Source organism: Chelonia mydas, chromosome 3 (genome assembly GCF_015237465.2).
Source record: "Chelonia mydas isolate rCheMyd1 chromosome 3, rCheMyd1.pri.v2, whole genome shotgun sequence".
In the NCBI taxonomy this organism is placed as follows: domain Eukaryota; kingdom Metazoa; phylum Chordata; order Testudines; family Cheloniidae; genus Chelonia; species Chelonia mydas.
In genome coordinates, this window is record NC_057851.1 from 140,761,963 (window position 1) to 140,777,755 (window position 15,793).

General features: G+C 44.7%; 1 protein-coding gene and 1 long non-coding RNA gene across 2 annotated transcripts in view; one reads left to right on the plus strand and one right to left on the minus strand.

Annotated features, from left to right (window-relative positions):
* The window catches only part of LOC119565820, a 109,918-nt gene extending 108,410 nt beyond the window's left edge, over positions 1 to 1,508 (minus strand). The window contains exon 1 of the long non-coding RNA XR_005224813.2: positions 1,339 to 1,508. This is a non-coding gene — a long non-coding RNA (uncharacterized LOC119565820). The remainder of the gene's footprint in view (positions 1 to 1,338) is intronic.
* Positions 1 to 15,793, plus strand: part of VIT (vitrin) — an 83,110-nt gene that overhangs the window by 36,121 nt on the left and 31,196 nt on the right. The window contains exons 7-11 of the mRNA XM_027820464.3: positions 1,969 to 2,049; positions 4,076 to 4,279; positions 6,426 to 6,476; positions 11,584 to 11,622; positions 12,400 to 12,462. Coding sequence (XP_027676265.2) covers positions 1,969 to 2,049; positions 4,076 to 4,279; positions 6,426 to 6,476; positions 11,584 to 11,622; positions 12,400 to 12,462 — 438 coding nt within the window. The remainder of the gene's footprint in view (positions 1 to 1,968; positions 2,050 to 4,075; positions 4,280 to 6,425; positions 6,477 to 11,583; positions 11,623 to 12,399; positions 12,463 to 15,793) is intronic.

Consider the following 15,793-nt stretch of genomic DNA (forward strand, 5'->3'; position numbering starts at 1 on the left):
AAAATTGAACTCATTATCTCCAGCTGCTACTGGTTGGCTGCCAGATAGTCAAAACACCCTCTTCACACATGGTTGTCTACCATTGTCCCAATGGCCCTAGAGACTCACGACACCTGATATATTCTCTTTTTGCTTTTTAATGCAACTGGCAGTGGCAGCGTCCCACCCCAAAACCTGTGTAGAGCAATAAATGTCTCCCAAGTTATAACTACTCACAGTTGGTACAAACAGACAACAGCTGCTGGTTTAAAAAAGAATCCAAATTAATGTGGAAGTTATAACTCTAGGGTCAGCTCTAAAATAAGACAGCACTGCTGAAAAAGAGAGAGAAAACTAAACACCAAAACCTCCAGTATTCGCTCTGACGCTGATTCATCAAAGCCCTTCAGCATGTGCTGAATTAAGTCAATCAGATCTATATACATGCTGAAGGGCTTTGCTGAATCAGGGTATTGGACAACCCTTCCATACTTGGGGTTAAGGAAATTTAGGATGGAATGACCTGTGACTGCATTTTAATTAATGACTGAAATATAACATACAAACTAGTACTAACCAGCCACTCTACACACATTAAAGCTTTGGTCCTACTTTAAGATGCAACTACTCATACGCTCAAAGGCAAGCACATTCAAAAGTGTTTGCAGGAGCATGGTTTAAACGACTTTCAATAGCAATCAGGAGTCAGAAAAATTCTTGCAGTTTGTGATCTTTCTGAGGGCATCAAGTTACTTGGAAGCAGAATCAACATAATGGTTTGTAAATTATCTGAATTTTGCTGTATTATTAGCCAAACCTTACATTTTTTGGTTCAGTTCAAAAGTCCCAGTGAAGCCCATAGGAGTTTTGTCAGAGTAAAGGACTGCAGAATTTGGTGGGATAAGACTTGCATCAAGGAAGTAATAGTGTACTCCAATTCCAAAGTATACCATAGTCTAGAGCAGTGGTTCTCAACCAGGGGTACGCAGAGGTCTTTCGGGGGTTACATCAACTCATCTAGATCAGTGTTTCGCAACGTGGGGGCTGTGAGCATCAGGGGGGACACAAGTGCAGGGCTGGAGTTAGGGAGTGGCAAGCAGGGCAAATGCCTGGAGCCCCACACCACAGTGGGCCCCACAAAGCGAAGTTACATGCCTCAGCCCTGGGAAGCAGGGCTCGGGCTTCAGATTCCTGAAAAGGATACAGTAGTCTGGAAAGGTTAAGAACCACTGGTCTAGAGATACTAATTTATTTGTCCCTAGACAATCTGGTGATTTAGGCTCAGTAAATGGGAGAAACAAAATGGTTTTCTTTCTCCGAATGCTACATTTTGAAAGGTGCTTGTGTAGAGGCACTCACCCCTCGAGTGCCTCTTCGCTGTGGGTGCAGTTGCACAGTCCTTTGCTCACCCCGTTGCCTCCTGCAGGCTGCCAGCTGACCTTGTTGGGTCTTCAGTGCCTTGGACACAAAGTCTACATGGAAGAGTCTAATTAATAAACCGTCTATTTGCTAAGGTCTTCAGCCCCAGTTCTGGGCCCTTCCAATTCAGCTGTTTTTTCAACCTCCCAAACAAGCTCCATCCCCTATTGGGGGTTTATGCTACTTGACCTGTGGCCAGTCGGGGAGCACAGGCCTACCCACAACCAACAGGTCATCCCTCAAGGTACTTTGGCCAGAGAGGAGCCCCCCTCTGGTCCAAGCCAGGAACTGATCTGCTAAGGCCAGACTTCTCCGTCTATCTGGACCAGCATGACCCTGATTGGCTATTAATAGCCCCTTGAGCCTTTGGAAGACCAGGTCTATAGTTTCCAAAATGGCCACTCCAGAAAGTCCTCTCTAGACAAATTCGGAAGACCCACCTTCTTTGTTATTTTCCTCTCAGCTTGCTGCTTCTTGGAGCAGGGTGTAGTAGAGCAGCTAGACCCCCCCAGCAGAGAGCTTCACAGGCCAAACACACCCCTTCACAGTGCTTTATTTTCTTTCATACAGAACCTAAAAAGTTGGCACACGATATAAAGGCTACCAAGAATACAGACACCTCTAATGCATCAGAAAAATCACCTGAACAAGGTATGGGCTGTGGATCACAGCAAATCCTTAGACATGAATTAGCCCTTCAGTCTAAAAAGTCTGCAGTGGGTTACAAAAAGTAATTTGAATTTGTAATGTATACCAATCTACCTCTCCTGCAGCCTCTATTCTGGATTCGCATAGCAAGAGAATGAGCCTCTGCTTCTGCAAACCATCACCAAAGAGCATGCCAAGATAAGGGAGGAGAGGGGAATGAGGATGCAAGGGCACCATCACAACCTAAGCTTTGCATGTAACATGGTATTGCTCTACTGCAGTGCAATATTAAGGCCTTCACTGTGGCTTTCAGCCACTCCTTTGCACTGGCAGGAGGTGGGCAGTCTCTAAGGTGCCACAAGTACTCCTTTTCTTTTTGCGAATACAGACTAACACGGCTGTTACTCTGAAAAGTGGCTGAACAGCAACTCTCAGAAGTACTGTAGCTCAGGTAGGCATAATGCTTCCAGGTCCACTGGATACGAACTCACAGCAGTGTCCACCACTACCCTCTTGCAGGCTGCAATGTGTTCTCCCCTTGGCCTGCACAGCAGGAAGGACAGAGCCATGTTTCCACCGTCAGCACAATCCTTCCTCGTCCCCACAGGGGTTTCTAGTATTGTTGCCATCTTCAGATTTCCCTGGTTCTTGCATGCTGTGGGTACAAAGATCAAGAATATGCCTTTTCCCTGGCACCTGGGTACAAAGTTAGATGGGAGGACTTGTTGTGCGAGCTACCTTTTTCCCTTTAGCACATCTGTGCATGACAAGGCACAATTCAGCTCTAAGGAAATTGTTTCTGTTAATTTTTCCAATTCATCTGTTTTGGTTTTTTTAGCTCTCTTTGTTACCCCTTTAAAACTGTCTGAGGTTTGAATTTTTAACTGGCTAGCAGCAGGTAGTAATTAATCCAGCAGACAGTATCAGGGATGATGCTTTCCAACAGGAGAACACTAGGCTGTGCTGAGGTAGCCATGAACGGATTGAATAATGATACACAGCCCTGCTTTAATTCCCATAATTTCTTAGGCCTTCCTTGAGGCTGTGAGCTAAGTGGAGAGGAACTGGATTGAGGGCAGTGGTGTGAAATGTTTGTTTCTATGGCAGTTTTTGTAGATAGACTGAGAGGGCAGATTTAAGGGGGTTATTTTTAAAGCTGATAAATTATATATAAAAACACATAAAATCATTTCATATAGCGATATTTAGGAGGCACATCTGGCAGCTAGAAAATTTAGAAGCATCTCATTTTCCCCTCCATCATAATAGTGGGTATCCGCACTTTAAAATAACTGGTCTGAGATGAGTCAAATTTAGAACAATATAGGCCCCACAAAATATTGTCCTATCCCCACCTCACCTCACCTCATCTCGGCTAAACAGGTGGAAGCTGTTCTGATCTTGACACAATTCCCTGAAACACTTTCCCTAGAAGTCGTCCATACGTCAGCAAACTTGCAGTACTGTGGTAGGTACCACATATTTCAGCTTTGCTCAGTGACACATTTAATGATTTTATAGTACGTCAGGTAAAATGAGTTACATTTACTTGGAGTTTCTAGTTGCCTTATCATGTAGAGAAGATATGCCAGTGCAATAGAAATTGACTGCAAAACAGCAGTATCAGGAACGTTGTGTTTTTGATATACTTGTCAGATTCATAGATTCTCTTGTGAAAGTGGAGAAACTGTAGGGGAGAATCAAGGGCATGAATGCTCCAGATTAATTCCTTTTTTTAGTAACTACTTTCCACAGAATGGTGCAGTACTATGTCACATCAAGACATATGCTATATATCCACACAGCAGTGAAGGCATGAATTGGTTTGGTGCTTATAGACATTTTCAGGGTTGTGGCCAGAATGAACTTGGGCTACGTTGTTGCTCACTTTAAACAAGTTGACACCATTTATGATGTTTCTACATATGTCATATCTAATTACATGTTTTTATATATATATATATATATATATATATATATATATATATATATATATATATATATATAAAACTTTTAAACACACTTATAGCCGATGCACTCCGCAAAGAATATCAGACGTCTCCGGGACCGGTACCAACTACACAAGTTACCACCACAACTCTGAAGCCAACCACAATTCTGGAACCCATCAGCACAACACCAAAGCCAACGACAATCCCTGCAACAACCAGCACTACAACTACTATTACCGCTGCCAGACCTCGACCTGCAGTGCATAGGGTCAGGGATACAGGTCGGTAGAATGAAGGCAGGGATTTGTACCGTCATGTTGACCTTCAATTTTCCTAATAAATAATAATAATAATAATATTTCAAGAATAGGTCAAAGTCTGATTGGCCCTTGTTTAATAGACCATCAAAATTTATTAAATAATACAATGTAGGAATATTAACAATGTATAAAAGAATCAGCAGAAAGGAGGGGTGAAATTAGTGCGTTAAGAGTGCTGATATGAATTTCTGAGCGGTTACAAAGCCCATCTGGAAGAAAGTACGCTTCATAAACATAAACCCCATATTATGTAAGTGTAGACTGTTATAGCTAAAAGTGGCTACACTCATATTAGTTATCTACAAGTCTATATATATTCTCAGGAGTAAGACGTGCTACTTATGGATACTACTTCCATATAGATAAAATATAGACTTACATCTGAATTGCATTGTTCCACCTGAGTTCGGACCCTCACCTGCCCACAATAAAATCATGATAATTTCAAATATATTATTCAACAAATATTCCTTTGAATGATTTGGCCAGCTGTACAGGTGGGCTGATAATTTAACACAGAGATTTGAGAATCGTTTCATGATAACTTTCAAATGCATTACTCAAAATAGATTTTTTGCAATTACTTTCCTCCCAATCCTACTTTGACCCTAAAAAGGACCCTTAGTGTAAGCAGGGGAATAGTCCCGCTATTGTGGGGAACTTTCCTGGCTTCTACACTACCCCGGTGAAGTGGCCAGCAAAAGGATCCGAGTCCTTGCTCCCACTTCCTTTACCTAGTGGCCTCCCTGCCCTTGAAGACTCCCCTTCCACTCTCCTGTCTGGCAGAGTCCTCATAACCCCAACAAGGCTGGGTCCAGGATTCCTGGGGGGCTCGACCCCCAACCCTGCTGTGGTCATCTAGGACAGGGGCTAGGGTGTCCCCACTCCAGGGTACTCTCTCTGCACTGGGCACTTCTCTGACCCACTGACCATTGCATACAAGTTAAAGCAAATGCAAGTTATTTAATCAACAATTAATTTTAAAAAGAATAAGGAAAAATGGGAAAGGTTAAAGGAAATATCACCCTGCTCTGTGGCAGGGAACATCACAAATAGTGTCTCTGGAATGTCAGGGCAGTTCACAGTCTGTTCCTTGTAGGTCCCAGGCTGCCTTCTCAGGCCCTGGCTGTGCTGCAGGGATGCTGTGGGTTGGACACTTGCTCTGGTGGTGGCCTCACGCTCTCAGGCTCTAAGTGGTAGGACCCTTCTTCCCAGTGTCGCCCCTGCCCTGTCGGGGTTACGATCCAAGCCTGGCCTGCAGAGCCTCTTGGCTGAGGCGTCTCCCTGTGCTGGGCCCGCTGCCCAGGGTCCCCCTCACTCTCCACAGCTGCTCACCACACCCAGCTCCGGACTGCTCCAGCCCCAGCCCCACCACTCTGTCTCTGCACTGCTGCTGCTCTGCCTCCAGCTCCCTGGGCTGCTGCTTTGGCCCCTCTGCCTCTGGTTGCTACAGCTCTGCTCCCAGGACAGGAGCTCTGCTCCCAGGACAGGTCTGCTCTGCAGGCTGCTTCTGTGACTCTGCTCCCAGCACTGACCTGCTTCCTGGGCTGCTTTTCTGGCCCCTCTGGCTCTGGTTGCTGCAGCTCTCCTCCCAGGACAGGGTCTGCTCTCTCTGGGCTGTGCCTCTGGCTTTGGGGCTGCAGCTCTGCTCCCGGGACAGGGTCTGCTCTCTCTGGATCTGGCACAGCTCTGCTCCCCAGCTCAGCTCGGGCCCCTGCTTTCTCCTTAGCTCGGCCCCACTCTGTCTGCCCAGGCAATTCCAGCTCACACGGAGGACAGGACCTCTCTGACTCCCTGATTAGCCTGCCCGCCGTCATTCAGGCTGACTTGGAGCATTGGCCTCTCCCCATTGTTCCTAGGGGCTGTCAGTCTCAGGGTCCTGATTCCCCATCGACGCTTCCCCCTTTTTAGTACTGGGAGCTAGCAACTAAAACACCCCCACTGAACGTTAGTCCCCTTACATTAGCAAGAGCTCTCTACTATGGACTTTGCTCACCTGATTTTCCCTGATCCTCCCCCACCCCCACTTTCATTCATTAACAAGCATGTACACTGTTCCTATTGTTTAACACCTTTTAAAGTTAGAAACTGTTTTGTTTCTGCCTAGGTCCTAGCAGCGTCCATCCAGCTTACTCAGCTGTGGCAGCTGCAGCATCAAGTAAGTACAGTGTTGCAGCTCATGGTTGTGAGGAGTGGATAAAGTGCATATTAAAGCAGCAGTGTTGCAGTGTCATTAAGGCTCAGATTTGCAAAACTGGAGTGAAATCCTGGCCCAATGAAGCCAATGGCAAAACTCGCATGGACTTCAGGACGACCAGGATTTCAGCCCAGTTTTTAAAGTGGAACTTGAGGAAATCCTACACAAACCTGGGTCAGCATTTACGAACATGGGGGCCTGTAATGAATCCTCTAAATCTGTATGTAAACATGAAAAGAAACATATAGCTTAATTTGCGGAGATGCTGAGCACCCACAACTCCAGTGGGAGATATTGGTGCTCAGCATCTCCGAAAATGAACCACTGTTACCTAGGTGTCTAACTTGAGACATTTGTTTGCAAGTTTCTGCCTTGGTAAACTATGGGTGCTCAGTCTTCTAACACTTGAATTTTTCCAAGCCCCCTGAGTTACTTGATGCATATTTTCACATTGGCCCCTCTGGTCTTACACTCTCCCCCCTCCCGCTGCCAAAAAACAAAACTTGAATACTGCTCTGACATATGCAATTCAGACTGTGGGATAATTATTTAAACTCGCTCAGTGAGAGCTGAAAGCTTTGAACACTGACCTAAGTTAGGCCAGTGCTGTTTGGAAAACCTCAGACCAAGACTCAGGGTCTGGCATAAATGTGATGTTTTTCCTGGCTTTGCATTAGTGTTATTGATAACAGCATCATGTTTGGTCAAAGTTCCTCCTTCATCTTGATCCAGAAACCTGCTTCCATTCTAGCCCGCAAGCTGTAATACAAATATTTGAAGCAACTTGCAGTATTTAATTACTTAGCTGAGAAGAAAAAGAAACACATTTTCAAATGCTAGCAAGTTTCTCTAGACTGAGGACTGAAATCTGGCTTCTACTCAGTGAAAAGGAACATGCACTCTGCTCAGCGGAAAGAGTGGCAGACGTAACAGAACACCTTGGGCTCGGTTCTGCTCAGATACGCAGGTACAACTGTCCCTGAAGCCAATGGAAGTGGTGTCCATGTATCTGAAACCAAAATTGGGATGTTTTGTCTTATTAAATAAGCTCCATAGAAATTAAGAGTAGCCATTCAGCATCCTACCACATGGGGGATGCAATGGTTATCTGCTAAGCTAATTCAAGTACTGAGAGCAAAATTCATTATTAAGTTGTGAATCCCACTGTATTACCTCATCACTGAGGTTCACCTTGAAAGCATGGGGAAGAAAAAAATAGCAAGGAGATGAAAGATGTTGATTCCCGGAGGCATTTATTCTAATGTGCAAATGTTCATCTCTAGGGCAGATTGTCATGTGAGGAGTTGTGCTGCAGTGAAAGACCTTTATGGAATTCTGGCTCAGTCTGGCTCTCCATTCTCTTCTACACCAGGGCATCTCTTCTGGGCCATTATAGTTCCACCTTCACTTCACACCTTCATTCCCCCTTTGGGGACCCACAAAATTTGGTGGCCTTGTGCAGTGCCTGTGCGCTCTCTCCAACTGGATTATGCTCCTGCTCTGCACGAAGATGGAAAGAGGGCCATAAATCCAGATACTCAAAAAGTATTTTGGTGTCTAATTCTCACTGATTTCCCCTAAATACCTTTGAGGATCTGGGCTGTAGTCTCTTAGGGACAGATTTACAAATGTATTTAATTGTGCTAAAATGCAGATAGGTGCCTAGTGGGATTTTCAAAAGCACCAAACCAAATGTCAATGGGATTAGGTGTCTAACTCCTTTTAGGAACCTTTATAAATTGCTCTAGGTGCCTGAATTCATCTTTAGATTCCTAAATACCTTTGTAAATCTGTTCCTTTGTGTGCTACTCCCTTTTCTGTTTCATGTTCATGCAGGGCAGGACACAATTTAGGCCACGTTTTCTTTAAAAAGGAAGTTAAAAGGCTTTTTGAGATCCCAAATCAGTAAGAGAATGTAGATTAAGGGTGAAATCCTAGCTTCATTGAAATCAATGGTAGTTTTGTCATGTACGTCAGTGGGGCTGGGATTTAATCCTGAGACTTTAAAATGTAATGTATTCGTGATTTTTATTTGTCTTTGATTAGTCTCCTGATCGCATTTTAGATCCAGGTTTCTTCTTAAATTTCTTGAAGGTTCCTAATGTGAATCTCTTCCCAAAAGAGAAAAAGAGCTATACATGCAGAAAGATTATAAGGGCCCAGGGTGTGGGGCAATACCTCATCATGTGTCAGTGCTGAAGACCATGGAAGATATCCTGCTGTCAGGAACACAATTGGGACCAAACACATTAATATGATTTTTAGGACATTGCTAAGCATAGTATTTATACCCCAAATCTGACCTACTGCATCATTGTTATCATCTGGTGAGGATGTCTTCTGGATTCTAAATACTTCATTTTTCTAAAAATCAAACAATTGCCAAAAAAAATGTTAAAAGCCCCCATTTTTGTTTGATTATCACAGCTTCCCTCTCAGACGCCTCAGCTTTACATGCATTCAGGGCCCACTTTTAGGATGCAGACTGTAGCTTTTGAGGATGCCCAGCTTCACACCACAATCTGTCTGGTCCAAAATTTAAAAACAGTGGGATCCTGAAGAAACTGGAGAAGGAATCAAACACTCTCTTGTTTGTCCTGGCTAATGGGGACTCGCATCTGACCATCATGGTACATTGGTAACTTGCTTTCAAAAGGCACCTCCAGAGTAAACTCGCTTGGAACACAGTGTAGTTCAAACGATTACCACAACGGTTGCATCTATAAGAAAAAATGCTTTGCCACTACCAACCACTGGTATTGGGAAAAGTTTACATGATTAAACCAAAGGTGATTTGTGACTGAGAGTCTCTCAGAAGAAAATACTCCTTGCTGTCCCTAACAGTCCTTGTATTTGTGCTTCCTTCCTTATATTCTTCCTTTTTTGTTTTCACCTTGCTTTCCTTGTTAGAAAAATATGAATTAACAAATAAACCTCAATGTAAAAGTCCCAAATTTTAAATCTCAACATTGATTGTCTCAGTAGATTACATGGAAACAGGCAAAAAACAGCAGGGATGGGCCTGCTCCACTGCAGGCCCAATCTTTCATATGATTTAGGCACGATAAGTAGGGTTGCCAGGTGTCCGGTTTTCGACCGGAAAGTCCGGTTGAAAAGGGGACCTGGCAGTGTCCGGTCAGATCTACTGACTGGACATCAAAAGCCTGGTTACTGCGGGTGGGTGATAGGGAGAAGGCACTGGGTCATCAACACACGCAAGTCCCTACTCAGCCGGGGCTGCTTCCTGCCTGCATCTCCTGCGCAGGGAGGCTCTGCGACAGGGTCTGCAGCTCAGGAGCAGAGGGAGGCCGGCAGGGGGAAGAGGAAGGGAGGTAGAGAGGCTCCAGCTATGAGGAACGGGGAGAGCAGTGAATGATGCAGGAGAGAGACATGAGTGGGGGTGGGGCCTGGAGGAGAAGATGGAGCTGGGGGTGAAGTTTGGGGGGAAGAGGTGGAGCAGGGAGCGGGGCCTCTGAGGAAGGGGTGTGGTGGAGGGGAGTCTGGTTGTCAGCAATTAGAAAGTTGCCAACCCTAATGAGAGGGCTGCCTAATGCATGAATGTCAGTGTAAGATGCATACTTGGTAGGCCTGAAGTAGGCACTATTGGAATGCACCTAATAAATAAATAAGCATACAAATTTAGGTGCTGTAGTAGGTCTTCTTACTCTGTAGATATTTCAGTACATAGCACAGGGCTGGCTCCAGCGTTTTTGTCCCCCCCCCCCCCCCCAGTGGCAAAAAAAAACAACCCACACTTGCCGCCGAACGGGGAGGCCGAATTGCTGCTGAGCACAAAACACACGCTGACGGAGCGGCCGTCGAATTCCCACCCCCGCTGAGGGCGGATTGCCACCCCAGAGCCCGACGTCCTGCCGCCCCTTTACATTTGCTGCCCCAGGCACCTGCTTGGTTCGCTGGTGCCTGGAGCCAGCCCTGCATAGGCCTCGAGGTTAGATGAGAATTTTCCAGTAAGGCTACTTTTTACTGATTCACATATTCCAGACAGGCCTTGCATTTGAGTAGGTGTAAGCCTTCCTAGAAGCAGAGGATCAAGATGAGAGCCCACTTGTGTAACAGTACCTACCTACACATTTGTGCTATTGAATAAGAACTCTCACCTGGCACTGGGGGAAAAAACCTGGAGTTTATTTTTGGACCTTGGCTCTTTCCCAAGATAATCCTAACCACTTACTCCTCCAGGGACTGCCTGCTGGCCCAGCTGCTGCCGTTCCTGCAGCCACTCCTCTGCTCCTTCTGTATACTGCTCTCAGGTGGCAGTCTCTCTCTCACTCCAGCTCCCGTTGCTGTGTATGGTCTTGCCGTTTTTCCCATTCCGGGTCACAACTTTCCCTGCTGCTCAGCTGTGCTGGCTGGGTTGGCCCATCCATCTCCACCTCTGTGCCCATGGCATATCTATCTTCCTCAGCAGCCACCATGACCGCTGGTTCATGCTCACCATAAGACTTGTCCCAACCACAGACTGGGATCAGTTTCCAGCCATGGGCTCTGACTAGCTCCCTGCACAGAATGCATTTTCCTGATTCTAGGCCTAGATTACAGTGTATTAGCTGTGTTCTGCCTGGTCATATTTAATCAAAGCATCCCAGAGCTGGTCTGCAGTTACACATTTAACATTAATTCCTGACTTTTCCCAAAGCTCCAGTAACTGGGCTTTACTGCCCTCTCTGCAGTTTGCAGTCATAGCACTCAGCTGAACAGGTTCTGCACCTGGTTAACTTTTGATCAGTTTCTTCTGGGGATTCACTTGTCTGACCGGCTGCCACCTGTTTGTCACAGACCTCTCACTCTCATGCCACAGCCTCCTGCTTGTTCAGTGCTCCTTTTCAAAACAAAAACCAAGAACTATATATTTTTACTTTGCCCCCACATGAAACAACTTAAATGTATGAACAATAAGCACAAGCACATTGCTGCAGTATAAAGAAACTCCATATACACGTCATTAACTCTGACAAGTGCAAAATGAAACTCACTGAAAATCCCAGATAATGACAGTCTTGAATTAAACATAGTCTAAATGACATTTTCCATTTTAATGTCTACTTAGGGCAGATTCAGGCTGCACAAGGAAGAGGCCAGAATCAAGGTATGTCCTTAAACTAATACGGACTTAGTAGATTTTATAACTATTTAAGTTCTGTGCACTGACCAATAAAATGTTTTCAAAGCATTCAGGGGCACTTCACCCTATGCAAGTAACAGAAATATTCCTTGAGCTAATACAGGTTAAGTAACTTTTCAAATTTCTCTTTGTAGCAAATTATACCATTGGCATCTACTGAGAGTTAAATAATACAATATTGTTTCATCTTCTAAGCTTTTTTCCAGCAGTCTGCAATGCTAACAAACATCGCACTGATTATTGCATGGGAATATACTTAATTAACGAGGGCAACTTGTTTGGATAAAGAACAAAGAAATGAAAATAATCTCATAATTGGTCTCTAAATATAATCTCTAACCATTCAACAAGGGCACATGTGCTATTGCTAAGCAGTCAGGGTTCACGGTCTGTAACCATGTCTCAGATGCCTTTCAATCTGGGGTTCCAGGGCCTAATCCTGAGAGTCACTGAGTGCCCTCAATGCCTAGCAGTCAAGTGAGCTTAGCACTTTTCAGAAGTCATTCTGCACCCCAGATTCAGGGATACAACTTCACTGAGAAGCATCCACCCTCACTAGATCTTAATTTGACCCTTTGTCTCAGTCTTTAAAGGTACTTCTTTGTTCACAGTTACTGTCTTCCTTTTCCATTTGTCTTTAAAAGAAATCAATGAGTATTACTTTCAGTTCCATTGAACACCCTGTAATCACATTCCTCTGTACTAACCAGTTGAAATTGAGCCTTGTGTCAAATCCCACAGGTATTCAACGCCAAGAGCCTGTCGCAGCCTTCCGGAAACCTGCCGGGTCTCCAGTCCATCTCGGTAAGATCTACTGTTAGAAATTGGCTAAAGTCCCCTCATTTCCTTTCATTTCAAATGTTTGCCCTTCAAGGTAGGTTCATAAGTAACATTTCATGAGATTTTCAGGGTGATCCCATGAGACGTGTAGCAATTTGTCTACTGAACAGCTGTTCCATCATGCCACCATATTTGTGAATGTGAAACAAAGACTAGCTCAGTAACTGATGTGTTCTAGTGTAAAGTTGTGTGAATTAATGTCTCCCATGATGTTGGCAATTTCCTTTGTGAGTGTTCAAATTGTACGTCAAAAAGAGCAAGTGTCTAATACTCCTTCCCCTTGCTTCAATCTTCCTCCCCTCCTTTTCCTCTTCCCTAGCTTTTGCCCTGATATGTCCCCCCTCTGTCATACTTATTTGTTCTCTCCATCACATATATTCTCTGCCTTTTGTTTATCCCCTCTCTCCTTTTTGTTCTCCCCAATCCTCTCTCACGCCTGCCAAAATTGGTGTAGGGGAGGTGTGGAGAAAGCCTGGGACCCAGCCTGCACTACCTGCCCCCATGTGCTGCTGGTGCAGATGAGCTACTTAGGGAGATGTCACTCCCAGCTGGGCCCAGATTCTCGGATTCCACATGGATGTGACACCAAGTGTGGGGGAAGGTTGGCTCAAAGGGGCAGAACTAAAATCGGCAGGAGTCATGTCATGGGGACTGAAGGAGCTGCAGGTGTTCCAGTCTGGGAGAACCTGCCCCTAAGGAGGAGGGGGCATGATGCTGAGAGTTGTTTGTTGTGAAGAAGGTATTTTATTTCTGCTAATATTTTTGTTCAAACATCCTAATGTTTCTCCAAGGCAGTTACAAATAAGGAGTTCCATATCATGAATGATGATGTTGTTTTAATCACAAGGAAAACAACCAACCCCCCTAAAAATCAGTCTTTGATTCTTGTTGTATTCCCAAAAAGTCCCCATCTTCATCTTTTTCAACACCAGTTTTGGCACCTCAGAATTGTTGCTTCCAGCCAACTTCAGCACATGATTGAAGGGAAGCTACTGGCCCACTCCATGCTGTCTTGGAATGAAGTTTTGTTTTTTCTTACTCACACAAGGTGAGCACACAGTTCTTGTGGAACAACCAGGATCAGTTCTGCAGTCTTGGCCTGATGCTTGAGGAGTTTTTTGTCATTAGCCCACTCACACTTGTTTAAGCTGACATCCATCCAGATAAATCCATTTTCCTGCCAAGCTTCTTCCTACACTTCTTCAGGAATTTCATCTCTGCCAAGCAACTGATAATGACCAAACTCTTCTTGTAGTTCTTTACACTCTCAAGAACTTAAACTTGGATTAAAAAAAAAGCCATAACCCACCATCACCACAAAATTGTTTTTATAGTATTCAAAACTCAAAAACCCTAATCTTGCTGCAGTCCAAAAGTCAACAAACTGAGACTTCACACCCACTTGATCTTTTATGGATAGGCTGTGTTATATTCATGGAATACACACAGACAATTTAGATGAAAACATCAAATACTCTTCCTGGAAGGTTGCAATGTAACACTACTTTTATGCTTAGACTCCTGGACACCACACACTAATTAAACACAGAAAGGGACAAAGCAGGCTGCTCCCTAACTCAAAGAGGCACTACTCACCCCACCTTGTTCTGGGCTAGTTCTTTCCAGACTGATTATCATCATACACTTTCCTACAGAACAACCCGAACCTGCAGTCAGGACAAGGAAACCCCCACTACCACTCTTAAAGTAACAGCTTGCAATTTCAACAAAGTCCTCAATATACCACAGATTGTTCAGAGCATACTGGACAGTTGTCATGTAATAAATCCTGGCTCCTTTAAAGAATTTTAATTTCTGTTTCTCAGGGATGTGAATTTCATCTAGAAATTTCCTTATCATCCATTTTCTTATAAGCCCAAGGAATAAGACATTATTGTCAACCTGCTCCTCTCTCTGAGATTTAAGGATTGTCCCATTTGCAATCAGCCCACTCAATTTTTGTCATTTATCACTTGTATATAAAAAAAAATGAGTGTTTGTAAAGGAAAAGGGAGGGACCACTCCTCGGTAGAAACTTGTTAAAGAATATGAGCACTGAAACACTGCCTGAAGGAGCAGTAGACAGAGCTCAATCATAAGGGTTTGGAATGATCTGTGAGGCTCTTGAAACAAACCATCTGTTTTGTCATCATCTGAGTGGAAGTATCATAGAATCATAGAATCATAGAATATCAGGGTTGGAAGGGACCTCAGGAGGTCATCTAGTCCACCCCCTGCTCAAAGCAGGACCAATCCCCAATCAAATCATCCCAGCCAGGGCTTTGTCAAGCCTGACCTTAAAAACTTCTAAGGAAGGAGATTCTACCACCTCCCTAGGTAACGCATTCCAGTGTTTCACTACCCTCCTAGTGAAAAAGTTTTTCCTAATATCCAACCTAAACCTCCCCCCACTGCAACTTGAGACCATTACTCCTCGTCCTGTCCTCTTCTACCACTGAGAATAGTCTAGAACCATCCTCTCTGGAACCACCTCTCAGGTAGTTGAAAGCAGCTATCAAATCCCCCCTCATTCTTCTCTTCTGCAGACTAAACAATCCCAGTTCCCTCTGCCTCTCCTCATAAGTCATGTGTTCCAGACCCCTAATCATTTTTGTTGCCCTTCACTGGACTCTCTCCAATTTATCCACGTCCTTCTTGTAGTGTGGGGCCCAAAACTGGACACAGTACTCCAGATGAGGCCTCACCAATGTCGAATAGAGGGGAACGATCACGTCCCTCGATCTGCTCGCTATGCCCCTACTTATACATCCCAAAATGCCATTGGCCTTCTTGGCAACAAGGGCACACTGCTGACTCATAGCCAGCTTCTCGTCCACTGTAACCCCTAGGTCCTTTTCCACAGAACTGCTGCCTAGCCATTCGGTACCTAGTCTGTAGCTGTGCATTGAGTTCTTCCGTCCTAAGTGCAGGACCCTGCACTTATCCTTATTGAACCTCATCAGGTTTCTTTTGGCCCAATCCTCCAATTTGTCTAGGTCCCTCTGTATCCTATCCCTGCCCTCCAGCATATCTACCACTCCTCCCAGTTTAGTCTCATCCGCAAATTTGCTGAGAGTGCAATCCACACCATCCTCCAGATCATTTATGAAGATATTGAACAAAACCGGCCCCAGGACCGACCCCTGGGGCACTCCACTTGACACCGGCTGCCAACTAGACATGGAGCCATTGATCACTACCCGTTGAGCCCGACAATCTAGCCAACTTTCTACCCACCTTATAGTGCATTCATCCAGCCCATACTTCTTTAACTTGCTGACAAGAATACTGTGGG